Source organism: Orbicella franksi, chromosome 1, assembly GCF_964199315.1.
Source record: "Orbicella franksi chromosome 1, jaOrbFran1.1, whole genome shotgun sequence".
NCBI lineage: Eukaryota > Metazoa > Cnidaria > Anthozoa > Scleractinia > Merulinidae > Orbicella > Orbicella franksi.
The window spans coordinates 10,805,756-10,833,120 of NC_138145.1; the positions used below are offsets into that span (position 1 = coordinate 10,805,756).

A 27,365-nucleotide genomic window follows, 5' to 3' on the forward strand; every position below is an offset into this window, starting at 1 on the left:
ACTCGTTCGTTTTAACCAGCGACCTGACGGGTGCGTTAAAACCCTGTGCTGAACCACGTGACCTTGTCAATCAAGAGAATGACGACCAGCATCTAGTGTCCTGACTGAAATGAAATGTGCAGAAGCGTTGTAAAATTCAAGATTGGCGCGGATATATGAACGCTTTTTGAATTTTTCACTTGGAACGTTTATTGCTATACTTGACATAAAACTTTCACTGCTTCCTGGCCCACCCATTTCATTTCCAGTAATCGTTGATGGTCAGGTTCACATGATTACGGGCTTGAGGTTTCTACTTAGCTGATTTTGAAAAGAAACATGAATTATGTCGTAGTTTCTAAGTCAATTCAACCTTTCAAAGCAGCGGTGAAAGAGCCCCGGCTATTTTATTCGGATTTTTATTAAAATTCTACTCAATCTTACAAAACAAAACCGTCTCAACTTTTTAGGTTTAAACATTTAGAATAAAAGTGGAAACCGCACAAATTACATGCAGATACGTTCTAACGTTAACTCACAAGTTTTTGGGTACTGTTAAGAACTTTAGTTAGAGCTAGCTATTGCTTGATCTAAAATACTGCATTAGCAACTTTCGCCGACCACTCCTTACCTCCTCCCAAACAACTGGTGTAAGAAGTACAGAAATGTTTAACCTAAATAAACCTTGTTTGTTCGGAGTCATTCCCTTCCCTTCTCAACAAAACACATTTAAAACTCATACTCTCAGTCCCTCATTTAGCCGAGTAACCAGCCGTTCTCAAAAGTGCCAAACTGGTGTCTACAGTTACCCTTGACTGGACGTTGAGAGCAGCACACGCCACTGTCGCCGCAGTTAATTCAGGTCCCACGTTAGATAATAATAAACCCTTCTTGTTTAAATGAAACTTGACCAGCAAGGGTACAAAGAGTTAGTTTAGAGTCCGGTGATTTAAGAACGTTATATGGTTAAACCATAGAGATTTAATGTAGGAAATAGCCAAGAGCGGGAAAGTATCCCCTGTCTATAAAAAATAAATACAGCGGCTTTCTTAATAGCTGGTTTAGTCGCTTTCTACTAAAAGAAACTAAGTCGTCGTAATCTGTCAAATGTCCTCCAAAACTTAATCATTGGTAGCAAACTGGTCCAATTTTGACGCCAAACTGTTCGTTGCCAACTGCTCGATGAAAGAATGTCAAGTCTTCAAGGGGGAGAACGTCAACTTTGTCACTGTCAAAGATAAACTCGGTTCTGCGCCACCTTCCATCATCGCGCTATTGAAAAATAAACAATTAAACATCCGTTTAGAACAACTGCGATACTTTGAGTGAGAAAAACACTTCATGCACAGCCTGCCCCACTTACGACTAACTGAACAATTCTTCTGGCCGCTTGCTAACTCAATGATGCACGCTTAAGGTCATTCCCCCGAAAAAGAACGCACAATAGATTTTCATTCAAATTTTGCCTTTTGCCTGCTTATATCAAGAATTGAATTTTGAAATAAAAAAAGGGGGGTCCCGGTATTCATTTAAGGACAGGAAGACCTTCAATGGGCCCCATAATTCCTTAAATTATCTGCTCATAGAAACGTTTAATTTGAACACTAACTATGGGTTGTAGGATGATTCGTCAAGTAATCTGTCGGTATGTGTCGGTTTTTTGTACACTGTCGTTCGCAGTTCGTTTTTGTCGCGGCTTACCAAACAGTCTAGAAAAGGAAGTTTTCCATTTTCTTCGATTTCTTTAGTACACTGGATGTCGGCGTTCTGTTCGTTTAGGTGGTCGTGAAAAGCGTCAATTTCGTCTTGTGAACGGCGGTAAAAGTGTCGTCAACGCAGCGTAACCAAAGCGGTATCGCTTGTCGGCAAGTTGAAAGGGAGCGTTCCTCCACGTGTTGCATCACAATTTCTGCGACAACAACAGAAACAGGCGACCCCATGGCTGTTCCATGCAACTGTTTGTAGTGTTTCCCGTTGTACTGAAAGTAAGTCGATGTAAGGCAAATATTCAGTAAGTCCACGATGTCTTCGGTCGGTAACGGTAGTTTAAAGGTATCGATATCGCGGAGGTCACGGGTTCGAATCTCGTTGAAGCCCTGATTTTTTTTCAGGCTTCTTCTTTCCAATTGCTTAAATTGGAAAATTTACTGCGACGATCAATCTTCACTTTCATCTACTACCGCAGTTCAAATATGAATTACTTCAAATGTACTTCACATAATTAACGGTTGATTGTTGTATAGTGGTCTCGGTACACTGTAATGCCAATCCTTACGGTAGCAAAAACTATGGTGACTGGTACATTTACCCATAGTTCTTAGCACACGAAAACCTAAACAACGTTCATAAAAACGTACAGAAACGTTATAAATCTTCAAACCTAGGCTACTTAATATCCTCAGTACAGGGACAAACACTGTAATTGTAAGGCTTTCTTTGTGCCTTTTGGGCTGTGTTAGGTTCGCGAGGCATTGTGGTAAAATGTACAGCCGTCATCTTTTTTCCTACGGTGGATTGAAGTGGAACACTGGGATTTAATATGTTCCAAGCACACAGTGTTCTTGAGGGCACGTACTATCCTTTACGTGTGCTAACTATGCTGTCATTTTCAGTGATAATTTGTTACTCTGGAATAGAAATTGGTATATATTCACTGTATAGAAAGGTGATCGCTGCATTCAAACTAAATGAAAAAATCGTTAGGTCCCGGTACTCGTTTCCGAGAAAAGACGATGATTTGTCTCTCGCAAACCAAGCCGTTTAGAAAAAGCCACCATTTTGTGTATGTTATGCATATGCACGCGCTCGCGAGCGCGCGCTAATGACGCGAAGGTCGTGCGCAGTAGGGATGCACAATTCTGAGGAATAACCTTAAGGTGATTCCTAAGTATTGCATTGCGCGTCCCTACTGCGCACGATTTTCGCGTCATTAGCGCGCACCTATGAGCGCGTGCGCGTACAAAACGTAAGAGATTTCCCTCAAACTAAGCTCAATAGCGAAATAAATGCTCCTTTTCTCTTAAACGAGCACGGTAACCCCCACTTTTTATTTCATAATTTCAATGAGAACAATATCCTCAATAACTGAGAAAAAAATTAGCAGAAATCTATAGCTACTTTTTTGGCAAATGAAATAAATAGTCCAGAGGGAGACATAACGGGCACATCAGCGGATGTCCAACTTATGTTTCCTTTAAAAGATAAAAAATGCAGGGTATTTGAAGACATTTTTCTCTGGGACGTAGATGAATAAACAGTCAAAGAAAGTCAAACTCTGTGTGATATAACACGCTACATTGAAAAACAATCGAGCTTATTTGTTGCGCACGGAGATTACCAAAAGTCACCTAAATAACCGTATTTGTCAGCATCGTGGCGTGAAAACAAGCACGGTGACCCCCTCTTTTTATTACGTTTTTAATATCTCCTTGTCCTGTAGCAACAGCATACCAAGTTTCATCGGAAATCTATGGCGGGCTCTTTTACTAGGGAATCACCTTAAACATGAGTCAATTGTTAAAACAAACATACATTTGAGCTCTCAAACACTGTTTAACAATTAAATTAATAGTTAAGTTTAATAATTACTTTAACTCTTGCCAACTCATCTCAACTCCAGAGTAGAGTTTAATTAAAGACACTACCTGGCAGTAGTCCCGTGCAACGTTTGGTGTTGGATTGCTTGTCGGTGTAAAGTCGAATCCTTTTCTTCCATGAAAGATCCACGAGTAACGATGGCTTTTGGTGGCCCTATGGAACCATACTACAATTCTCTTACACTTGACTGTCACGGTTTGCCTGACTCTGGTGCTGACAAGTCGCAGGAAGTTAAACTGAATTTTACTGGCTAGGTAACTGATCTAAAAATAAAGAAATAAGTTTCATTAATCCATTTCATTCAATAAGTTTCATTTTGGTTAGTTTGTGTATTTGTACCGGTCTCAGTTTCATTTCTTGGTAGTCTGTACAGTTGGATTTGTACTGCTACATCACATTACCTTAAAACCTTGTTCAAGATTTGAAAATCTTTCCCATGTTGCCTCTGGACCACTTTTCCAGGTCCTTTTAGGGATCTGTTGATTAAAAAAAAAAATGCTTTTTCTGTGTATCGAAATGACGTTGCCCTACAATTGGCGTGTCAATGTGTTGACAAACAATCAGGACATCGTATTTAACTCTCTACAGAAACTCTCAACAATATCACTGGCGGTCCTAAAGTTGTAAATAATGTCAGGCGGAATAAAGCACACGAATGGGCCAAACGCAACACAAAGCAATAACCAAACGTGCTTACTTTATCCCGAAGAGGAGGAACACAGGATTCTCCACCAGCTGTAAAGTTGCAGTACACTTTAATGGCATCAGCAGGGCAACCAAGGTTTGGATCAATCCAGTAATAACCTGTAATAAACACGATCAAGCATCCATAAGTACCAACTAAGATTTTCCAACAGCTATTACAGTGAACAATTCTCATAACATACACACGCGATGAAGCTAGTTTCTCACCATCCCGAATGTCGTCAATGTCCATGAGTTCTTTACAAGTCATAGCTGGATTGTCCCTGGTGCCTAAAGGAAATTTATAGTTCTCCACCGTTGAAGACATGTACAGTAGCGTCTTGAGATTGTGTACCGACTGATAAAAATGGACATAAAGTGGAATTAAATGAAAATAAAAGAGAAAATGAAAAGCAGGAGGGAGAAAGAGAAAAGAAAAACAAGCTAATTGCAGGTTATACAGAGACACAGAAAATACACCATGCACGGATACGCACAAACAAGTGTACAAGCTCTGTGACGTACAGATTTGAAAGCTTAACCAGTTACCTGATCCAGGTAATTATGATGACCAAGCCTGTGAAGTCCGATCACCTGGCCAGGGGGACCCTAGAGTATAATAACATGGAGCAAGCATATCATCAGCATTATTATGCCCACCATCAATAAGTCCTCATGACAAAAAAAGCTTGATTGCTCACTTAACTCTAGTTAAACTACACTTTATTTCGAGTTCGTGGGATAGTGTAACTTTAGAAGTATTTGAAATATAGGAAAGAATTTTGTATGGTATGGCAAAAAACCTCAAAATTTTAGTTTGAAAAGCCTTTTAAAGCCAAGCCACGTAATAAAACATTTACACGCAGAAGGCTCCAGATAAAAATTGCGTGTTTTAGGTGACAACTCTTAAATCAACGCGGGCAAATTCTACCAACTCGACGATTTTTTCAACCGGGTAGTGAAGTCAGCACAACTTACCGGTGGTCCACTTGCACCCTACAAATCAAATATGGAAACGTTATTTCAAGGCAGGCCCTTCACTGAGTTGATTAATGTTAGTTGTATGGCTATTTGAATACCAGTTGAGTTAATTGGAGAGGACGAACTGTAAGTACGAGGTCTGGCTACTTTCAAATTCTATTTCACGTGCTGTCATACAAAATCGAAAACAACTTAAAGGTACTCAGTCAGTGACAAAAAGAGATGTACTTACGGAGATTCCTTTCAGCCCCTAAAGAAAAAAAAAAGAAAGAAACAGAAACAAACGATTACGATTTTGCAACCCATTTCAAACTGGAATGAACAAAATTGTGGAAAAAATGTCAGTCCTACCTTCTGACCTGCAGCTCCCTAGAAAATATTAAAAAAAACACAGGCAAACAAAAGTAGGTAAGTTACTTTGTCTCTCTCTTATCCGGAAATGGAACAAACAACATATAGAGTAAATTGTTGTCATCAAGGGATTTTTCTTGCTAAATTATAATAAGAAAAAGACATCCACAGTAAAGGGGAACCTCTTACCGGTACGCCTCTGCCTCCCTATGACAGAAAGAAATAAAAGCAAGATTAACAAACACAATAAATTTGTCAGCTGTTTTCCAAGGAAACCACAACTGAATACTACGTCACATGACTCACATTACCAATAAGCAATTGATCTGAATATGTTAGAGCGGTTTTCAATTGAGTGTCGTTAAACCAAAACCAAACCAATTACATACCAATTAGACTACGCAGCCAATCTCAAACCGTAGTAAAACCAAAACCAAAACCAAAGTAATTGTCTAATTACTTTTGACACTCAAATGAAAACCGCTCTATTTTAAAACCGAAGTTAAAGGTAATAGTAATTGTTTGATATGTTCAACCAAGCAGTACTAAATTATCGCAAGGTATCCCACAGTTGTTATTGTTTAATAAAAGAAAAAATACCAGTTACCCCCCCTCCCCCCCCCCCCCCCCCCCACCACCCACCCAACTAAGTGCAGCTTCATGCAAGGTTCGTGAACTCTGGAAACAGATTCGGACTTGAAAGAGTAGTTGTTTCACTGTTGTTCGTTTATGGTTGCTAAAAGCAAAGCAAAACATTTGAAAAGTTTGTAACTTTTAGAATCGTTATTAGACACTCAACCACTTCCCGGCATGAGAGAGGCATATATTTTCTTGAACTTGTCTGTGTACAAAGATACAACAAACCAAAACTTACCACAACACCGTAAAGACCCTGTATATGAAAGGGACAAAAGGAGTGGCTTTTAGTAATGTCGGTGGTGTGAATTTAAAAAAAGAAAAAGAAAATATAAAACAGTGAAAATATTAGGAACCAGTAGGGATGAACACAAGAATCAATACTGGCTAACAAATATAATGCTTCGATGACCACTGAGTTCACAAGAAACAAACTTTGGCGAGTTTGTTTTCTTGTTCTTTTTCTCGGCGTTGTAACATCAGTAGGCCCCTGCGAATAGAGTAAATAAATAGAATGCACCATGTACCTCATTTCCATCCGATCCTGGGCTGCCCTCACGGCCAGGCATTCCAGCATCTCCCTATATCATCCAAGACAACACTATTAGCCATCATAAATAAAATGCTTGCCATGTGAAAATATTAAATAATAATTGACCCGCTCACACGCTCAAGCTTACCCTTTCTCCTGCCTTGCCAGCCTGTCCTCGAGGTCCCACAGGACCCTCAGATCCCTTTTGAAGAACAAAATTGTAAGAGTTAAAACTACAGACATCACAAAACGAAACCTGGAGTTCGGTGGTACTAATCTTCCACTTATATCTAAATTGAGCCTTTTCAACAGGCTTTCTCATGTGAAAAAGTGCTACCGAAGCAGACGGCGAGAGCAACGATCAGGTAAGAAATAGAGCTCTCTCGCTGTTTCTTTCTACTTCTTTTGGCCCATTTTCCAGACACGGGGCTAGGATGACATAAAACTGAGCTTTTGGGCGAAGAGATAACAAAGTTAGCTTTGACGGCAAGTAGTAATCAGAAGCCATCAAGTCTCGCTTTCATTGCTGTTTGATCTCTCACCATTTTGCGAGTTCAATATTGGTTAACTAAAAAGCAATCTAGCAAATCAGTGGACCAAGTCATACTAAAATACATTACAAATTTGATAGTATTTCCAAACAGAGTGGAAAATGAACTCGACTGTTATTAATAACATAACTCGGCTTGACAACCTGTTGTCAACGCTGATTTCCCGATATCTGTACAGCTTTATACAAGTAAGTCATAATTCCAACAGCAAACAAACTAACCCGCTTTCCTTTCGGTCCGGTAGGCCCCTTGTTTCCAGGACTACCTCTCTCCCCCTTTGGTGCCAAACAACAAACAAAAATTCATATTGGTAAGAATAATTTAATAAAGTACGTTAAATTTAAAGCAAATTTGAGCACGTATGTTTTTTTTTTTTCTGTCAATAACAACAGCTCACCATCTCGCCTCGAGTTCCCAGGTCTCCGGGTGCACCTTTTCCTCCGGGATGTCCCTGTTAAACAAATAGTGTGATACACACAGAGAACACACTTTTCGGTCGTAAATTTGTCCCTCAACAGGAAGAAACTTTATACACATCTTTAACGAATAACAAGGAGATATTACCTCCACGCCTTTTGTTCCTAGGTAGCCAATAGGTCCAGTCGCACCTTTTGCTCCCTTAACGGAAACAAAAAAAAAAAGTAAGAACAAGTAAACACATCATCCAGCCAAGTTAATGTGACAGAATGGGACACAGCCACCTGTCTTTTGCTATTGGTGATAAGGTTTGTCTCACCAAACCTTGCCCTAGACGTTTTTAAGAGGGAAGGGAGAGGATAATAAGGCTGTGGTGAAGTCTTTGACCAACCGCACAAACAATATTCCGACAACTAGCGACGATCTATCCAAAGAGTTAAAACAAGTGACTCCCGCGCTGTTGGCGAATGGCTACCCGAAACGATTTATAATCGATTCGAGCAAACCTAAACGGTCACCTAAGCAGTCTGTAGCAGCTGCGCCGGAAGACGTTAAGAATCAATGGCGCCGTGTAATCTATTCCATTCCATGCAAAGATTGCGACAAACACTACATCGAGGAGGCCAAACGGAAATTCAATACTCGGCACAGAGAACACCAAAAAGCGGTCGAACAAAAACAACCCAAGAAATCTGCACTCGCCGAACGTTGTTTACAATCTGGTCACGCTATCTCGTGGGAATCGTCCACAATATTACGTACCAGCACAAGTTGGCGAAACCGACCCCTCTTAGAGGCTTGGGAAATTAACACGTGGAAAAGTCCACTCAACCGCGATGACGGCATCGTGCAACGGCATGTACCTGCCCTAAGAGTATAGAGCCTTAACTCTATTGGATAAGAACTAATTTCCTCTTATATTCGGTTTTTATTAGCAACTACGCGATCTTAAATAAACTTGTCACTTCATTATATTTTTTATTACCCCTGAGGAAGGCTCATGTTAAAGCCGAAACGTTGGGTTTTTAGAGATTTTTAATAACTTTTCTCAACCAGTGTAACATTTTTATATTTATCATATTCAAATAAATTTTGTCACGTGGCCAACGCATGTAAGTTACCTGAGGTCCTCTGGAACCGTCAAGCCCTCTCATTCCAGGTAGACCAACAGGTCCCTAAAATAAATAATGATACTCTTATCAGATCTGCTAATTAGCTATAGGGACTGTTCCTATTTAATACAGGAAAGCACTGCCAAAAAAGATACATTTCAATGCTTAATGTTCTTTGCTCAACTAGGCCTTTTAGCTTCTTATGAAAGATTAAAAACAACTCATTATACGCATGACAAAAACACGTAAGAAACGTGTTTTTAGATTTTCTTAGCAAACCCAACATTAAGCGATGAAATGATGCAGTTACAGATGTACCCTCACCAATAACTACTAAATAAATCACTGTTTCACAGTTACAGTGAAATCCTGATTATTCGAACATCTCGATCATTTGAAATAACTTTATTGTTCCCTTTGCAAAACAATTAACAGAAACTTATGCTCGTTGTTTCGAACCTCCCGATTCTCTGAACCATTTTCGTTCTCCCAGGTGGTTCGTGATTCCACTGTATTACAAGACTGCTGGGTACATACCTTTGGTCCTGGCTGTCCACCAGCTCCAAGGCTACCTTGGTCACCTTGCTCGCCCTATAATTTGATAGGCATTTCATGTATGAAATCAACTAAAACATGTCGACACGTGATAAGTGCCCGACAGCACAATAAAACAAACATGGACGACGTTCGGCTTACATCGCTCGATCCGAAATAAGATGACCTTTATTTAGACAAAATGAATGACAGTGACATTATAATTTATTATACTGCCCCGTCCCTGAATTTAATTTATTTGAAAGCAACACGAGCAAGGGAATTTATCAATGGTGAACAAGAAAGGGAGAAGGGATCAGGGGAACATGTAACCCAATCATCTCAGTTATCAGTATACCCATCCAGACCCTCTAAGTTAAAGTACAGAATACAAATTTAATCCTCTGTAACGCCATCGAACTAGTCGCAGCTCAACGAGGGACGCCCGTCAGCCATCACTCTTTGCGTACCACACTGCAATTCATCTTAACTTAAGATACGTTAAGAGTATCTAACGCTCTACAAAATCCAACGCTTACAAATATTATTAGTTGTCCGGCGGGAAATGCCGGAAAATACTAAAGGTTTAGATAACGGAGATAGAATATAGTACCTTTTCACCCTTCACTCCTTCGTTGCCTTGAAAACCTGGTTTTCCTCTTGCTCCCTGAAGGAGAAAAAAAAGCGTCACGACTAAAGGAAAATGAGAACTGCAAAGGGGCAATAAAAATTAGACTAAAATTTCTACTATTTATTACCTAACGTTGAATCGCTTCAAATTAAGTGTATGAACTGAAAAAAAGAATTGTTACCATAGGTCCTTCTATCCCTGAGTCTCCGCTTTGTCCTTTGAATCCAGGTTGGCCCTGAATTTGGGAGGTAAAGATCAAATCAGTAACAACAACAACATCAAGAACAACAATAAATCGGAAACCTTAGACATAATGCACATTACCTTAAGTCCGGGTGAACCGTTTTTGCCTTCCTTGCCTTTTTTCCCGCGTTCACCCTGAATATGAATAAAAATACATTCACAGGGTACATAACGCATTCAAAACACAGTCATCGAAGAAAGAAATCTCAGTTACAGTAAAATACTTCCAAGAATACCTTCCCTCCGGGGTCACCAATAAGTCCATTTACACCCGGGACACCTGTAAGTCCCTACAAATGTCAGAACAAACTAAGTTAGCCAGGTTCACCCAAAAATCTATTTCCATTATTTTTAGTCATAAACAGGAAATGTAATTACACAAACATACATACCCCGTGACCAATAATTCCGGCGTCTCCAGGAGGGCCTGGAGCACCAGGAAAACCCTGCAAAAAAAACATCATTGAACGAGTGAGCAAAAGAGGCATTAACAAATGCACGAAATGTTCTGGAGAAGGGTAACCTTGAAAAGAGGAAAGCCTAAAACACCAAAATCACACTTCCTAAAAAGCGTTTCATTATCTTAAAGTGCAGCATTTCTCCTTTATTTAACTCGCGATAAAACACTTAACAGAAATCTACTTGTAACCTTGTAACGATATTTTCAGTTTCTATTTTTGCGGGTTGTACCTTCCTAACCTATAAATATATCGATTAAGACCTAAGTAATAAGAACTTTACCTGACCTCCAGTCGAGCCTTTGTCTCCTCTCTTCCCTGGTGGCCCCACAAATGCCTACAAGAAAATGTGAAGGACATCTATAATTCATTTACTTTTGATTTCCTTAAATTTTATCAAGAACTTGCTTTTTTATTTTATCAAGAACTTTACTTTCCTTCTTTTTTTATGGAGAACATATTGTGTTCTCAAGGCAACATGCCATTGAATTCCACCAGATGTTATAGAAATGTCTCAACGCTCGACCTCAGGGAACACCAAAAGTAGGTAGACAGTACAAAAGTATAAAAAAAGGCCAAGACTTCTTTGGAAAAAAATCATCTTTTCTACGAAGATCAAGCCCTTGGAAAATATCTCTTTAAATAGTTTGCTATAAACATTAATGTTCTAATAACGTTAATTGTATCTATAACAAAATACTCGATCGTGCTTGGTTATTCGTGCCTCTATTTCTCACGTAATCGCTGCGCGATCACGTGGGTGTCCAATTACAGGTATTCAATTTTACTTTTTGTAATTGGAAAACTGTAATTGGATACCTTCGCCATTCGTAAGCCAATTACGTGAGTGTTCCTTACAGTTTTGACAACTTTTAGCTTTTAAAAGCACCAAGGTGCTGAATGCATGTTATTATACGTACCAGTGTTCCGGGCATGCCACGTTCACCAGACAGTCCTTTTTCACCAGCATAACCCTTCGAGGAATACAATTAGCTTAGCGTATGAAGAAAAGAAATAAAATCTTTTCACATAGTGTCTCTGAAATGATCACTACAAATTCCTGTTTTAAGGTCGGCGTCCAAACAGCAATGAACTTAATCAAGTATTGAGATACTGATACCAAGAGATATACTTAGTTGTCACAAAGAAGGAGTGGACTAACCATTCGTCCTTTTCTTCCAGATGATCCTCTAGTTCCTTTCTCCCCCTTTTCACCCTAATAACGACAAAATACAACACAAACCACGAATGAAGACAAGCCACATCTATGCCTGTTAATAAAAACTCAAAACTTATTTAGACTGAGGGGAACTTTCAAGATACCGTCTCTCCTATGTCACCTTCTTCTCCCATTTCTCCTGGAGCACCAGGCTCACTACTCTGAAGGAAAGAAAAAACATCACTGTAAAAGAACATTGGTATGCTTCATTCTGCAAAAGTGAAACAAAACAGAATGGGATGAGAAGGAGATAATTCCTGGTAGATGCTAGAAAGTGACTGTAACCCAGAATGAGGCATTTAATCTTGAGAGCTTTGCGCGATCTCGTTGGCATTAGTAAGCTATTGCAAGACAAGCCTTGTGTTTTCCACGTTCACAACTAATTCACAAAAGAACAACACCGTAGATACTCACTATAGGGCCCATGTCACCTCTAGAACCTGGTCTTCCTCGCAAACCCTGCATTCCCTGTAAAACCCATGGCAATACAATAAGCTTATTACGTTGTGGAACAAATACGTCTAAAGCATACAAGATATTCTTTTCCATAGAAAGAAATATTTCATCTTGCTGACATCTACATACGATGTCCGTGACTATCAGGAAGGGTTTTTCCTCAATTTATTTTGAGCCAAAATTGTCGAACTGTCAGAATTCTTACTGGCCAAAACATACCTCCTGTCCCTTCATTCCAGGATCTCCCCATAAACCAGGATTGCCGTCTTCGCCCTACACGACAAGATATAAATAATAAACAAGATAATCATAATAATGCTTTTTGATTAACACGGGTGGAATTTGATAGAATAAGCAAGAGTAATTTATAATAGACCTTTGGTCCCTGCATTCCTGGAGTACCAATCAAACCAGACAGTCCAGACTGGCCCTAGGACAAAAATGCCAAACCCAAACCAAACATTAATCGTTAATACCTAGGAATAGTAAAAAAAAAAAGTTAAAAACGATGCATGGAAAAATAGTTCGATCAAACCTCTTTCCCCAAGCTTCCTTGAGTTCCAGGCAATCCGCCATCTCCCACAGTTCCCTAAAGATTTAACAAAAATCGCTTGATGTAAACATTTGAAATCCAACAGAAAGTGGGTTAAATGTTTGAAGTGTTGTGGTCTGAACTACTAACTTTTGAGCCCTGGTCTCCTCTGGGTCCCTTAGGTCCTGGCGCACCATCCTCACCCTAAAAAAAACAAAAAATTTAATTATACAAAACCCAAAATTAACATGTAGTTTGCAAAGGAATGTTGAATAACGGACTAGTCTACACAACACAGGGAAAGTTAATTAACTAATGTTCAAGTTACGTTAGCTGAGCGGATGGGAGACTTCTCATGCATAGGAGGAAAAAAGTGAAAAGTGAAGGTTCTGCATCTGCGTGATTCAATTTACCTTTAAGCCACTTGCTCCTTTGCTTCCGGCTTTGCCTGGAGGTCCCGGTCCACCCTAAGAAAGAGTGAGAACTGAAGATTAACACTGGCAGCATAGTAAAAACAGAAAATTATTTAATATATCAAACACAAATATTGTCGACCGCACTTCCAAACACCGACAGGAGACTTGAAAATATGACACGTTTTTTTTGACGAGCCTCGAGATGTGGTTAAACACACTCTCTCTTCTCAATTGAAATTAAACTTAAGGGTAAACCGAGAAATATAACAATAAGAAATCTATGTAGATTGATGGACTATTTATGAGTTTGAAAACACGAATCACCAAAAAGAGCTCAAAAGAAATGGCCGAAGAAAAAGTCTGGTCACGCTAACGTTCCAGTGCCGACCACTAACACTAGTCGGGCCTGCGGTGATTTGTTAACAGTTTGGAACAGTTCGTACAATTGTACTTAGTTGCTCAAAGTGACAGGCCGAGATAAATCAGCACGAGTTACTCACAAACGGCCCCTGGCTTCCTGGAGGACCTCTCTGACCGGGCAAGCCATCCTCCCCCTGTTGGAATATAATGATACCTAGATGTGAATGCTGCTTAACCCAGAGCCTAGGACACATTCAGATTGACACGAGACAATCACAAACCTCTTCGCCGGCGGTCCCTGCCAACCCTTGAAAGCCTAGAGGTCCACTGTCTCCCTGAAAGAAAACACGCCTCACGTATTTCTCTCACTTAAATGTGTAATGCTACTATACTCATCGTGGCCTGTTAATGACGAAGCCATGTAAAACAGTGTACGTGAGTTCTGTTATAACTAACCTGTTCTCCTTCAGTCCCTGCCAGACCAGGCTTACCCAATGGACCAGATGGACCCTACGATCATGGATCTACAGTCAATATCGATAGTTACAGTATTACAACACTTGTCTGATAACTCAAATGCAAACTGAACACAAGCTTTTCGAGAGAAGCTACATCTCTCACAAAATTACAACCATCAATATGCCAACTAACTACTACAGATGATCTGAGGTCACAAGGTTATCCAACGAATTATGAAGTCTGCCGCATGCACAATTGTTTGCATGAAACAAATTTTACCTGGTGTCCAGGAAAGCCCATGACTCCTTGGGATCCCACAGAACCTATTTGTCCCTGCAAAACAACCACATAGAACAATTCTGTGTCAGTGACATCTCGATATCGCCATCTCTCTATAAAAAACAATTCAGCGGTTATCCTTATAGGAAATTATGCACATTAGAATGGTTATTTGTCCAATGGAGGAACTCTTCGTAGCAAATTAGCAGTTTTTTTTTTTTTTTTAATTAACAACAAAGTACTGTAACTTACTGGATCGCCTATGGGCCCTACTTCTCCCTCGTCACCACGCGGGCCCTGTCAAACACATTGACTTAAATCAACTATAAATTACAATAGCCTATTCAGCAAAGGCACTCAGTAAAAATTGCTCGAAATTTCAAATTGCTATTTTTATTGCTATTGAGTAAAAGTATACCTCCAAACAGAGAAACGTGCAGTTGCGCATTAAGCATGTTACTCTAGGAGTAATTGTAAGTAACAATTGTTTGCTTGGATCAGTTGCAATTTAACATACTCAAGGAACATTATATCTTCTCAATTTTGCGTATAGCCCTTGCTTTTAATTGTATTTAGAAGTTTTATGTTTCTGTTGATACTTTTCATTACATCACACACGATACAAGTATTGAAATAAGCTTACAGAAACCTGGAAAGGAGTCCCAAAACGTTTGCATTTGCAAGTCGGACTCTTCTCTTTATTTTCTCCTAGAAAAGACAAGTGAAGACAAGTTAAGTAATCAGAAAGACAGACCCAAGAGGAGAAAAGAAGAGAAGAGTCCGATTTCCTCGTTACAAGAGCTGCCACAGTTAGTTCTTGGGTTTGAATCAAACATGCTTCTTCTTTGAAAGATCTACCAAATTGCGAAGAACAACAAAAAGTAAAAGAAGACCAGTGGTTATTCCAGTAAATAGCCATAACATGGAGAAATGCCGTTTCTTTTTAAAAATAACTGTAAAACAATTGTGTGGCAGCTAACATGTAAAGAGGCGTTACTTTTGCAATTACTTTAGAATGTTTGACTTGACAAAAGTAACCGTTCGGAACATAGAGCAGAGAAAGGAAAGCAAAGATAAAAGTTGACAAAGAAAGTGCGCAAGTTAAAAAATGTCTGTTAGAAAGAACTGCCACAATGGCTGGTGAAAGAAAATGGGAAGATTATGTATCTTTCAAGTGGTCAATGCGGTATATGATGGAGAATGTGCAGTTTTTTTTTTTTTGCCCGACTAAAATAGTGACTTACTCCGAAAAAGACTTTTCAAGAAAATTATTTTGCTAGCCTCAAGAGTGTCGAGCATAGTATAACAAAGAAGACGAAACAGGATAAGCTGACGATTTTTCTCACCAAGATTCCATCAGCACCTTTCAATCCAGGAGGACCAGTGACACCCTAACAGGAAAAAAGAAAACAAAAACAGAACTAACGTCAAACCCTTAACAAGAACAACTACAACAGTCTTTATTTGTACTCTCAATCTTACGAATACTAATTGCACAAACTATCGATAAAGTAACGGCAGTAGGACTGTCTTTAAACAGGTAACTCAAACTGACTCCACAAAAAGCTGTATTTGGCATATTGCTATTTATCATATTGACCTGTTTTCCTGGCTCGCCAATCTTGCCACGGCCTCCCTTGGGACCTATTTCACCCTAAGAACAGAATATCGCTCAATTTGTTAAATGGCTACACAAACTAGATATATTGTAATGTAATATAGACGCAGCCTTTTAATTAATAATAATCTAAAAATAATACGTGATCAAGAAGACGCAGATTCAGATGATTTTTATAACATTACTTGTAGTCCTTGAGGTCCAGCTTCTCCAATTGATCCACGCGTTCCAACAGGTCCCTGAAAATTACAATTAATACAGTCATCGCGTACTTTGTGTCTTGAACAGAGAAAATATCATATTTGGCGAGACGTTCATATTTACTGTACGTGTTATAATAACAAAATTGTAAGTATTGTGAATGCAAGCTTGTGAATGTAAGTTACAACAATAATTAACAAAGATGATTTCACACGGTACATATGTATCTCTAATATCTAAAAAAATGTCTTACATCTTGTCCTTCTGGGCCATGTGGTCCCTGGTTACCAGGCTTCCCAACAATGCCCTTAGAAATCATAAAAAAAAAAAGAATTATTGCACAAGAATTACAAGTAATAGAGTAAGCAAATCTTGGCAGCCATACTAATTTAACAAATACCCTGCAATCCGTTCACCGACCTTTGGTCCAGGTTTCCCTAACGCACCAAGTGTACCGTTTGGGCCACGAAATCCCTGAAAAAAAAAACAAGCAAACTCAAAGATTATTACATAAGAGTTAATACTGTTTTAGACAAAACTCATAACTCTTGCATGACAAGGAAAACTCCCTGTCGTATTACCTCTCTCAAAATGTACATACTTTTGTTGCAACTAAGACAATTCAAGGCAATTCTTCCTTACGACATAAACTTAAGGAGATTCACTGCAAAATAAAGAAAACTTCAAACTTGAATACCGCAGGTCCTCTTGCGCCAGGACCGCCGAGGGCTCCTGCAGCTCCTGGTAATCCCTAACGACAATAAACACATAAGTTTCTTGTTAAATGTATTATCTTATAGTATCATTGAGTTCGCTTGTTCTTGAAAGGCGCAGTGCAGGAAACGAACGGTTTTCCTGTAACCTTACATGTGCAATCTGTCCTATATTTTTAGCTAATATATCGTGCAACAATTAATAGTCCTTTTTAAAACACCGAGAAACAGCAGCACTTTTCCAAAACTGTTCAAAAATCTCAAAGAAAGTTTGAAATTTAAAATGTTAGTTAAAACTTGAAAGGAAAACTTCCCTTGGCTTCATTACACACTCCACTGCCACTAAAAACGTACCAGCTGTCCTTGTAGGCCGGATTCTCCAATCGTTCCCAATGATCCCTAAAAGCAAATACATCACGATTAAGTGTAAAGGTGAATCTAACCTTTTCTCACACAACGCTGTTGCTTCGTATTCTAAACATCAATATTGGACCTATGGCAACTTAAAATATCTCACCTTGTCTCCATTTAAGCCAACGTAACCTCTTCCACCTTTTCTTCCTGGGTCTCCCTAAATATTCCAAATGTGGGATGTCAACAGTTCATCCCTCATACAGGTCTGTTTACATTCATTACCCTACTACTTAGCTTTCTAAATATCTTACAATTTCCTCGTTGTGGAAACCAATAAAGCTTTGTATAAGATAACAAACACACTCACTTGCACTCCACGTCTACCACGAAAACCACGACGACCGCTGTCACCCTGGTAATAACAGAGGTTGTTAATATTATAACAGTGAGTTCTGAAGCAAAAACAAAATTAAAGAGACACTTCTCCATTACCAGGCATTCCAAGTACACGTTAACGCCCTCAAAGCAACAACAAGAGAGTGTAAATTGCACCTTATCTCCTTTGTTCCCTTTTGGGCCATACATTCCGAGTTCTCCCACAGGACCCTAATGAGATAAGAGTTCCTTGATTTCAGCTTGCCTTTTTAAACATTTTATCCGCATATCAAGTGTCATTGATTAACCTTTAAATTGCACCTAAACTAAGAAACAGAAATACAATTCAGTACCCAGGTAGCATAACATGACATCTCTTCAGTTCTACGGAAAAAGCTCCTAGGGGTACCTTTTACACCTCTGAAAAAATTGCCAACGCAACTCACATACTTTAATATCAACGGCAGTAAAAGACAAAAACCAAAATTGCTTACTAAGCTTCCTTTCTGGCCAGGTGTTCCAGCCCTCCCAGGTTTTCCAGGCATTCCCTGAAAAGGACAGATATCATACAGCAATTAATAGAGTCTAATAGGAAAACAGATTTTGATATGTTTTATGAACAACATAATCGCGTTTAAGACTTTTTGATAAAATTTCTCATAGAAGGTCTTACGTGATTCCTAGGGTGCAAAAAAGTAACCTCTAGGTCGGGGCAAAGAATAAAAGTCCCGAAGAGTATCTTTGTATCGCTTTCCTCTTTGTGGCCATTACTCAAATGAAATAAACAACGCTGTACAATTGATGAACTTAAGACATAACAATAACAATCTGAAACGCCTACCTTGTGACCGGTTAATCCTGTGGAACCTTGCGATCCTGGATCTCCTGGTGGACCCTAGTTAAAAGAGATAACATTGCATTTTGTTATATGTAGCAAGAATCTGTTTTTAGTTCTTCAGGAACAATTCTGGCTGTCGTATGATCGTCGAACAATAGCATCTCATGGATAGCTTCCTTTTTCCTTACCCACGAGTAGAGGAACTCGCTTACCTTTGACCCCGGAGCACCCTGCGCACCTCTCGATCCTTCCGGGCCTGGAATGCCCTAAGGAAAAACGAAGGGATTAGATAGAAAGAAATCGAATCAAAGTGGCATTTACTGTTTATGAATGAGACAGAAATTGGTGACAATGTGTTCTATCGATGTCATTGTGACAACTATAATAATGATCATCATCGTTATCATTACCGTCATTGTCATTGTCATCATCACCATCATGTCCGCAATAATCAAAATGTTACCTGGTGGCCTTTTGCACCTTGTTGTCCTTTTGGGCCTTGCGGACCTGGAATTCCCTAAAATAAAATTTAAAAAAATACAGGATGAGAGGACAAGTGAGGGCGTTTTATTCCAATACGTGTGCAAACACTAGAGAAACAATGGTCTTCCATGTGTTGAGGAAATACACGAAAAAGTGAAAAAGCTAACCACTTAATAAAGCTATTTTGTTTAAAGGTTTGAGCACAACATTTGGAACCCTGGACAGACGCCGAAATTGAGAGAGGTTTGCCAAGCAGTAGCAGATCTCAGTATGAAACAGTCACATGATCCATCCAGAAACTCACTAACAATTAGTAAAATTACCTTTTTCCCTTTCACGCCATAGAATCCACTACTTCCAGAATTACCCTGAAAGTTAAAACCAACAGCATGATTACAAGTGACAACAAAGATATGTACCCACCAATTATGTTACGAGAAGATTTACCGTTTTTCAGTCATTCTTCGTTTAACCATATTCTAAGATTTTGAAACCTTTCTTGGGGTCAACGCTAGGTCGTTTTCCAACTAACAACTAGTAGTTTTATCTGTTGTGTTTGAAAATGGTACTTTGAAGAGAGCTGTCTCTTTTACAGCGGTAGCTGTAGTTTCATTCAGCAGTTAAACACCAAGTTTTCAATTCCTATTAGTTTTCCACTCATAACCGTAAAACAGAAATTTAGGCTTAGGAAACACAAAAATTGCTTTAAATACGCTTTAAACACATGGTGGTCATTATAACGCTCATTCAATTGACCAAACAATTAACACACCAAAATGTTCTTTGATAACGTTTTTCTAAAAGTGCCCCCAATTTCGACCGCTACAGCTCGAACGCTTTTTTCTAAGAAATTGAAATCATTTTGTGCACTCCACCCCCTCACCAACCCAACCCAAAGCTAGATAGGGTTGAGTACTGCCATATTGCGTTGTATTCTGATACGTGAAGGAAACTAAAAAGAGAACACCTCAGGTCTGCTGAACATTTGCAGTATGATATAGCACGTTTTTAGTACCTTTGCTCCTCTTTTACCACGGTTCCCCTCTGGTCCTTGTTGCCCACGATCTCCCTATAATATTGACCAAACAAAGAAGATGTTTCATCTCTAGACTACCAATATTTTGTTCCGTTGCACATTATTTTAAATAAATCTCTGCCACTGAAAAAGAGGTTTCCTTTAGCAAAAGTTGTTAATACTATGCCTACAATAGATCAATTGAAAACTAGTCTACCACTACCTCTGTAATAAGAAAGCAACATCTGTTATTTAACTCTTGCCTCGTGTCCTTGAATTCCTCTAGAACCCGGCGGTCCTTGAACTCCCTTGGGGGAATAAATGATTAATGGCTCATCATTAACATCACCATTTTGGTTTTTCATCATCATCACAATCAAATAAGGACAACTTATGCTCGTTATTATCACACTAAGAAGGTACAACATTGTTCAATAGTTGAATGGAATATGTAGGAAAACGACTTTAGCTGGGTATTACATACATTGATAAGTACTTGAACCAAACATAATATCACAGTCGGCATTTTACAGCTGGTGTCTCCTCTTAGTATTGTTCGCATAAAAAAGAAATACCGAATGATGAAAGGTACATTAGAAAAAACCAAAAGGCATAATCAGAAATTGACAGTTCCCTTGCAAATGTGAATACAATCTAAGACAGGAAAGACTGTTATCCCTGCCATTTCCTTGAGGTAGATTTCGGTAACCACTCATTCAGTCAACCATGGGGCTTCACATATATTGCAAGTCCTTCCTCATTATATTGTTTACCTTTTGGTAATCTACACAGAATTTAAAGCAAAATCCATAATTTATATTTACAGGCACACTCGCTGATGACTATGGGCTGGTTAAGAACTCAGTTACCCCGTTAATTCAATACATCTAACGTATGGCTACATTTGCTTTTTTTGGTAGCAATTTGGGCACTAGTGCTTTTTTTAAAGTACGATTAGGCACCCAGTCTACTGATAAGAGCTGATTAAAAGAATCATTAAAATATTTTAATGTGCCAGAAGTAATAATTGAAATTAGTTTTTCAAAGGATAACCATAATTCCCTTACTTTGCCTTGGCTAATAAAACACAGAAACCATGGGCTTTTTTAACAATTTTATTTGCACAAAACAGGTACAAACAGACTACAATTAGTTTTCTAATTTATAATATTTCGCTTTTCTTATTATTTTACAGAGGCCCTAAGTCTAAACATCTTAAACATCTTTTAAACATCTTCAAAACCATTTGTAACTTCATAGTTTTAATTATAGTCCATTATCTACTTACAGGGTTTCCTGATGCTCCTATCAAACCCATTTGCCCACGGGAGCCTAGAAACCCCTGTTAATGTACAAGGTAGAACAACTATCAAGATTGAATACTACTTTGAAGCATCTTATTTGTTTAATGCCTGTTGGCTCTAAAGAAAACATGACAATGGTTAGTAATAAAATTAAAGGTTTCTTAAACTGTTCAAAGAATCAAACATGATAACTATATATGACCTTCTTCCTAGTTAGCAGCTGTGGTTTATCATTCTTCAACGTTATTATATTGTAATTAGGACCACTGAATGGAGCACTCCATATAAAGCACAACAAAACTATTGTTATCTAGACTTACTTCAGGTCCTGGATCGCCAGGCACACCAGCAGGGCCAGATGCACCCTAAAATATACATTGATAATTGTCATACTTTATTTTCATTGATTTACACAGGTATATCAAGGAGATTTCCTGAGATAATAAGAAAAGAAAACATTTGCCCCTTTCGCACAAGACTGAATGGGTTATTTCCAAGATTATCATTTCATACATCATTAAGATGTATCAATAAAATCTGATTACAGGTACCTGAACACCTTCAACCCCAGGTAAACCAGCCATGCCTATTTCACCTGCATCACCCTGTTAAAGGTTCAAAGACAAAACATAGCAAATTATTAGTTAACAAAACAACAACTTAAGTGTTAAAGCAGATGATAAAAACAAAAGCTATAGAAATATATACACTATACACAATGAATTACCATTTCAAATTACTACAAACAGTAAATTATGGAACACAATACCCAGTCGCTGACTTTAACAGTACAAAATCTGACCTACCAATGGTCCTGGGAATCCCTTTGGGCCTTTTCTACCCCCAAGGCCCTACAAATTAAACATTAATTGATAAAATTATGAACTGTATAGAAGCACAGGCCCAAAAACCGCATGTCTGCATTTAACTGTGAATTTAAGCTTCTACCTTCTTTTCGTACTCTTTAATACTTTATAATAATTATCCATAAATACTGCCCTCTTTAAGTCAGCTAATTTGTTCTCAAATAAAAGACTTCTAAATATTCTATGTGCTGCCCTACATTTTCACTTGATGGCCTGCAGCAAAACAAATTAAATTATGGAAATGACCCCAATATCATTTTAGGCCAGGTATTTGCCATTACGCTAAGATGTATGTTTGGAGGCATTTACCTTAATATGAACTTAAAAAATCAGGTCTTCACATTCCATGAAGGTGAACAAGGTTGATACAATCTCCTTTAACTGAATAATGTTATTATGTACTGAAAATCAAATCCATGCAGGAAGGTGCGTGTTTGGACATTTCACCATTTCTAATGAACCATTTCACAAGGTGCAAAAATATGGGACACTGTTTCTCTTTTTTGAAATGGTGAGAAGAAAGGATGCTGCCTTATAGCTAACAAGATATAAGGTAAAGTTACTGAAATATTTTCAAATGTCCACCCAACATTTGTCACCACAAATCTACCAACAACCTGCAGTAAGCTACCTTATATTAATATACTATTCCTTTACCTGGTGTCCAACAATTCCAGGATCTCCTTTAAGTCCTTCAGTACCCTAAACACAAAAGCAATCATCTAAACAATAAACAGGTGATTCATGGTTTTAACTGTGTGTTACATTGAGTTGAGGAACATGGAAGAGGCTTAGGGGTTCCTCAAGACGCAGACAACGGCAATGTTAGCTTCTCAAGTGCTCCCTAAACTTCCTAAGTACACTATAACTCAATGATGCATAGATGATTTTGTTTTATAACATTGCCAATGGACAAAAATCTCTCTCATGAAGCTAACTAAAGTTAACTTTGCTCCCATCATGCATCATTGGATTAAGGTTCATGCTAATATAATGTATACTGAGTTTGAAAGCACAGCTTTCCTAGTTATGTAATAATATGTAGTGCTGAGGTTAATTCTTTCTCATCTTAAATGAAAAGCTGCACAAACTGTAAATGGCCTGACATACCCTTTTCACATACTTAGTCACCAACTGCATACCAAACTGTCACAACAAATGATTTGTATTCAAGTAAGTTATGAAACTGTATTGATTTTTTCTTATGATTATCCTCTTCTTGAATTGGAGCCACACATTTGAAAACAGCAACTTACCCTCTCACCTGGAGGGCCTCGAGGACCAGGTTTTCCTGGGATGCCATAAGGACCCTGCCATAATAAAAGTTACATTGTACTAGTGCAACCAAAGTATTCATGAATTTACAAAGTGAAGACAAAGTGGAGTAAATTTTCCTTTTAGTAAATCAAATATTCATTGCCCACAAACATTCTACATGTTTATTAAGCAACCACCTGTAATAGCCCTGTTTATGTCCAGTGAGGATTATCCCCTTATTTTCTCCACTGGTCAGTACATCTGTTCAGAAAATACTATATAGTGGGTTCTCCCATGAATGTTAATAACATTTATGATGTTTGATCTGATCAAAATTATACAGCGCCAGTAATTTAAAATCATGGCCCAATACAATTTGTCTATTTTGAAGAAATGTTGTTAATATTTACTGTTCTTCCTTTCTATGAGGGTGTACTAAAGTAAGCAGCAACATGGAGTAAGAGTGATTGAATTTTGCTCTTGCATAAAAGCTCTGTTGAAGGAAACTTGCAAATGTTCTGTGGCTAAATCTTTCAGAGACTCAGCTGTATCCCAGCTGCACAACTGTCACTACACAGTGTGTAGTTCAAGTTCTCAGAGTATGTGGCTTAGTTGATGTATACTAAGTGGAGATTTCTTTGTTACAACTTTTTTGTTCCGTTATACAACAGTCTCTTAAACAGATATTTTGTCAATAAAGTTCTATCCCTTACCTTTCTGCCTTTGTCACCCTTAAAGCCCTTTGGTCCTATCTCCCCAACCAATCCCTAAAATAAAACAATAACACATTTATTTTAACAATGGATCAGCACAATTCCCCTATTAAGTCTGCTTACCACACATTTCTATTTGGCAAAGGTGGCCCCTATGTCAAGTGTACAAAAACAAGTTTTGTACCTCAGGTAACTTGGTCACCCAGAAACTGTTATGAAGATATCTTTTGTTGGTCACACATAGGTATCAAAAATTTTTCATGTAGGGTTATGATTTTGTTCCTTGAAAAAAAAATATCATTTGTACAAAGCATCTTCTTTAGGGGAAGAATTGCTCCCTCCTACAACTCAGTTATTTGAAATGATGATGAGAAAAAATCTATAGTATTGTGTTCCCAACTAGACTACATTTAGGTCACATTGACATAGTAAAAAATCAAACAAGGTAGCCATTCAGAAGTTTGGATATGCATGACCACTATACTTTGCCAAATCTCCAGATTTATTCAGTGATTTTCCACTTTTTAAGGTTGTTTTGGAATGTGGCCCATTTCTCACCCCCAGCCCCTCCATGATTAAAACAAACATTTTATTTAATCACAATTATTAAAATCATAGCAGAGCTCTGGCGGCCCAAAGGGCCGCTAAGCGGAGCCCCATACTCATATAGGAAAGAAAAGGAAACCCATTAGTTGATTTTCTCATGGTTATCATGGCTAACGGTATTGCTCGTGGGCACATATGCACAACAGCGACAGCCACAATGACGACGACAACTGAGTCACACATGGCGGCCATACTCCAAATAATAGGTTGACAGAGACATGCAGCCTTTGTTTATTGTGTACTTCTTTGATATTGGACATCCATGTTATGATCAATTAACACCTGTCAAAACGAGGTATCTGCTGACCAGTATCACATGACCATACCACGGGCTCAAGTTTACAGCTCATCGAGGTCATGTTTTTTTTTGAAGTTGACCGCTGACCAAGTGCTGGTTTTTGGTTGGATCGCGGGCTCGTACCAGGTTAACTTGTTGAAAACAGGGGCTGGATTGTTCGGAAGCCAGTTGATGCTAACCCAGGATTAAAAGTTAACCGAATTATAACTTTTTCTTCTATACAAATGTTTCTAGCTGCTTTGTTTTGAGTATATGGTGATTATTAAAACTCAAAACAGAAGGCCAAACAACATACAGAAAACCTCACCACAAAGTTACAAAACTCAAATCAAATTTCTACCTTTTCCTGAGTTAGCTTAATCGGGTTCTGAACAACCCGGCCCAGGAGCTATACTTTTAGGCTGGCCTAAATCTATATATCAGAGCAACAAATTAAACACAAATTGTTTGAAGGAATTAATAGTAACATACAGGATGTCCAGGAGACTGAATGACTCTAATAACTCTGGTAATTCCCTTCTTTGAATTGCTGGGGGGACCCTGTCAAAGATAATAAAAAAATAGAGGCTGCTAGTTGGTTTCATTTAACTTTTGTCCAGCCCTGTCAAAATATGAAGTTAAAGCAGTAAGACCACAGTAGTCTCTGAAATATCTAATACAGCAGCAAATATGTTGATGAAGATCTGTCTGCCCAGCCCATGAACTTCCAGTAATGTCTCATGAAATTTGACAACAAGGATACAGATAGATAGATAGACAACCAAGTAAAAATCTAAAGTTAAAAATGCCAGGGTAGTCCCTTCAGGGAGCTTACAAAGCATCTCTGCTATCAATAGGAGCCCTGAAGCTACTACCTAACACAGATCACACATCATAAAGACATCTAGTAGTGACACTGGTCCTAATTTGTTTTTTGCTGTTTATAGCAATTACAGGAAAAAAAGACCTGCATGTAAGAACCTAGTGGTTTAAGAACCTGCTAGCAGAAGTTTGTCATTTCAAAGCCTTAAAATTTGGAATCTGTTTAGCCAAGCAAGATCAAGCAGGTTCTTATATATGGGTTACAATTAAATTTCAAACTCTTGTTAATTATAGGGCAACACTACAAATACATTCTGTAATCAATTGCGTTGGGCTTATTATGATACAGTTGTGAATGAACACTGTATATTTAAGAATGAAACCCAAGTTTACTTATTTTTCTGGTAATCACCAACTACATCTCCTTCATAGAAATTAAGAACCTAATAAGAACCTACTTATCCTAAATTGCAATAAGTACCCCAAAATACAAGAACCCATTTTGACAGACTTCAAATAATGTATCTTCTTACTAGCTGGTTTTTGCTGTATTATCTATCAGTGAGAATTAATCACTAACCTTTACTCTAGACGGTGCTGGCATGAAAACCTACCAATGAAAATTTATTAAATTTATTTAATAAGTACAATGGAATGATAATTTATAAAATAGAGATCAAAAGAGTTGTTGAAATTCATTGCTGTGAATTCAAAATGTTCCTGGTAAAGCAATTAATTTGACAGAGGTTATTCGTAAATAATTCAAAACTTAATATACAGAGACACTTTATTCCCCAGTAAGAATGGAGTCATTGTCATGCTAAAATCTGACAAAAAGCGGCCTCTTCCCTTTATTGCTGTAACTTTTCTTAAGTTTGTGTTTAGTAAACAAAAGGGTATTAGGACGATGTAATAATTTACTTCTGATCTATGTTCTTTGTTGTTATACCACCTTTGTCACATTAAAACAAAACACACCATTATCATTGCTAAATCACCGCTTGAAAAATCATTAAGTCTCACTACACTGTATCTGATCTAGTCAACATTATGATTTAATTACTTACGAGACCCTGGCCTGATTGTGTTTCAACATTGTTCCGATTTCCCTGCGATAAACAGCAGAAAACAAATTAGGACCATTATTGCAAACAATGAAAATATGTAAAATTATCTTACACCAGTAAAGAATTACCATTATCTGTTGTTCAGCACTGAAGTGCACTCTATTGGCACAATCATTTGATAAAGGTCTGTTGCAAAATTTATCTACAATTTCTTGATCGTCCACTAGCAACAGTTCACAAATGTCTTCCTGTTGAAAAAATAAAAGGGGCAATTGAATCTTATTTAAAAAGATGCACTGGAATCAATCAAACTATTACCTAACATGTACTGTAATTGGCAATGTATAGTTCCAGAAAATAACCACACCCACCCCATGTATGGAAGGTAATTGGAAATTCTGTCGGGGTGGGAGTTCTCAAAAGCCATTC

General features: G+C 38.2%; 1 protein-coding gene across 4 annotated transcripts in view; it reads right to left on the minus strand.

Annotated features, from left to right (window-relative positions):
* Positions 1–97: 97 nt before the first annotated feature.
* The window catches only part of LOC145489609 (uncharacterized), a 40,940-nt gene continuing 13,672 nt past the window's right edge, over positions 98–27,365 (minus strand). For 3 of the 4 annotated variants that reach the window (XM_081468624.1, XM_081468609.1, XM_081468616.1), the window contains exons 5-69: positions 27,065–27,184; positions 26,937–26,978; positions 26,450–26,479; positions 25,540–25,608; positions 24,165–24,218; positions 23,451–23,504; positions 22,852–22,896; positions 22,135–22,179; positions 21,880–21,933; positions 21,649–21,693; positions 21,313–21,366; positions 20,288–20,332; positions 20,025–20,078; positions 19,333–19,377; positions 18,990–19,043; positions 18,739–18,792; positions 18,530–18,583; positions 18,183–18,236; positions 17,866–17,919; positions 17,681–17,725; positions 17,477–17,530; positions 17,314–17,358; positions 16,944–16,997; positions 16,667–16,720; positions 16,500–16,553; positions 16,231–16,284; positions 16,028–16,081; positions 15,774–15,818; positions 14,680–14,724; positions 14,428–14,481; positions 14,146–14,199; positions 13,971–14,024; positions 13,830–13,883; positions 13,327–13,380; positions 13,064–13,117; positions 12,917–12,970; positions 12,758–12,811; positions 12,601–12,654; positions 12,340–12,393; positions 12,030–12,086; positions 11,869–11,922; positions 11,627–11,680; positions 10,990–11,043; positions 10,641–10,694; positions 10,485–10,538; positions 10,330–10,383; positions 10,187–10,240; positions 9,988–10,041; positions 9,378–9,431; positions 8,850–8,903; positions 7,876–7,929; positions 7,709–7,762; positions 7,533–7,586; positions 6,909–6,962; positions 6,756–6,809; positions 6,467–6,484; positions 5,782–5,799; positions 5,593–5,610; positions 5,474–5,491; positions 5,239–5,256; positions 4,810–4,869; positions 4,274–4,618; positions 3,978–4,052; positions 3,624–3,839; positions 98–1,251 (exon numbers count right to left, since the gene is read on the minus strand). In XM_081468624.1, coding sequence (XP_081324750.1) covers positions 1,105–1,251; positions 3,624–3,839; positions 3,978–4,052; positions 4,274–4,618; positions 4,810–4,869; positions 5,239–5,256; positions 5,474–5,491; positions 5,593–5,610; positions 5,782–5,799; positions 6,467–6,484; positions 6,756–6,809; positions 6,909–6,962; positions 7,533–7,586; positions 7,709–7,762; positions 7,876–7,929; positions 8,850–8,903; positions 9,378–9,431; positions 9,988–10,041; positions 10,187–10,240; positions 10,330–10,383; positions 10,485–10,538; positions 10,641–10,694; positions 10,990–11,043; positions 11,627–11,680; positions 11,869–11,922; positions 12,030–12,086; positions 12,340–12,393; positions 12,601–12,654; positions 12,758–12,811; positions 12,917–12,970; positions 13,064–13,117; positions 13,327–13,380; positions 13,830–13,883; positions 13,971–14,024; positions 14,146–14,199; positions 14,428–14,481; positions 14,680–14,724; positions 15,774–15,818; positions 16,028–16,081; positions 16,231–16,284; positions 16,500–16,553; positions 16,667–16,720; positions 16,944–16,997; positions 17,314–17,358; positions 17,477–17,530; positions 17,681–17,725; positions 17,866–17,919; positions 18,183–18,236; positions 18,530–18,583; positions 18,739–18,792; positions 18,990–19,043; positions 19,333–19,377; positions 20,025–20,078; positions 20,288–20,332; positions 21,313–21,366; positions 21,649–21,693; positions 21,880–21,933; positions 22,135–22,179; positions 22,852–22,896; positions 23,451–23,504; positions 24,165–24,218; positions 25,540–25,608; positions 26,450–26,479; positions 26,937–26,978; positions 27,065–27,184 — 3,870 coding nt within the window. In that variant the 3' untranslated portion in view covers positions 98–1,104. The remainder of the gene's footprint in view (positions 1,252–3,623; positions 3,840–3,977; positions 4,053–4,273; positions 4,619–4,809; positions 4,870–5,238; positions 5,257–5,473; positions 5,492–5,592; positions 5,611–5,781; positions 5,800–6,466; positions 6,485–6,755; positions 6,810–6,908; positions 6,963–7,532; positions 7,587–7,708; positions 7,763–7,875; positions 7,930–8,849; positions 8,904–9,377; positions 9,432–9,987; positions 10,042–10,186; positions 10,241–10,329; positions 10,384–10,484; positions 10,539–10,640; positions 10,695–10,989; positions 11,044–11,626; positions 11,681–11,868; positions 11,923–12,029; positions 12,087–12,339; positions 12,394–12,600; positions 12,655–12,757; positions 12,812–12,916; positions 12,971–13,063; positions 13,118–13,326; positions 13,381–13,829; positions 13,884–13,970; positions 14,025–14,145; positions 14,200–14,427; positions 14,482–14,679; positions 14,725–15,773; positions 15,819–16,027; positions 16,082–16,230; positions 16,285–16,499; positions 16,554–16,666; positions 16,721–16,943; positions 16,998–17,313; positions 17,359–17,476; positions 17,531–17,680; positions 17,726–17,865; positions 17,920–18,182; positions 18,237–18,529; positions 18,584–18,738; positions 18,793–18,989; positions 19,044–19,332; positions 19,378–20,024; positions 20,079–20,287; positions 20,333–21,312; positions 21,367–21,648; positions 21,694–21,879; positions 21,934–22,134; positions 22,180–22,851; positions 22,897–23,450; positions 23,505–24,164; positions 24,219–25,539; positions 25,609–26,449; positions 26,480–26,936; positions 26,979–27,064; positions 27,185–27,365) is intronic. The other variant, XM_081468632.1, reaches the window with a different exon arrangement.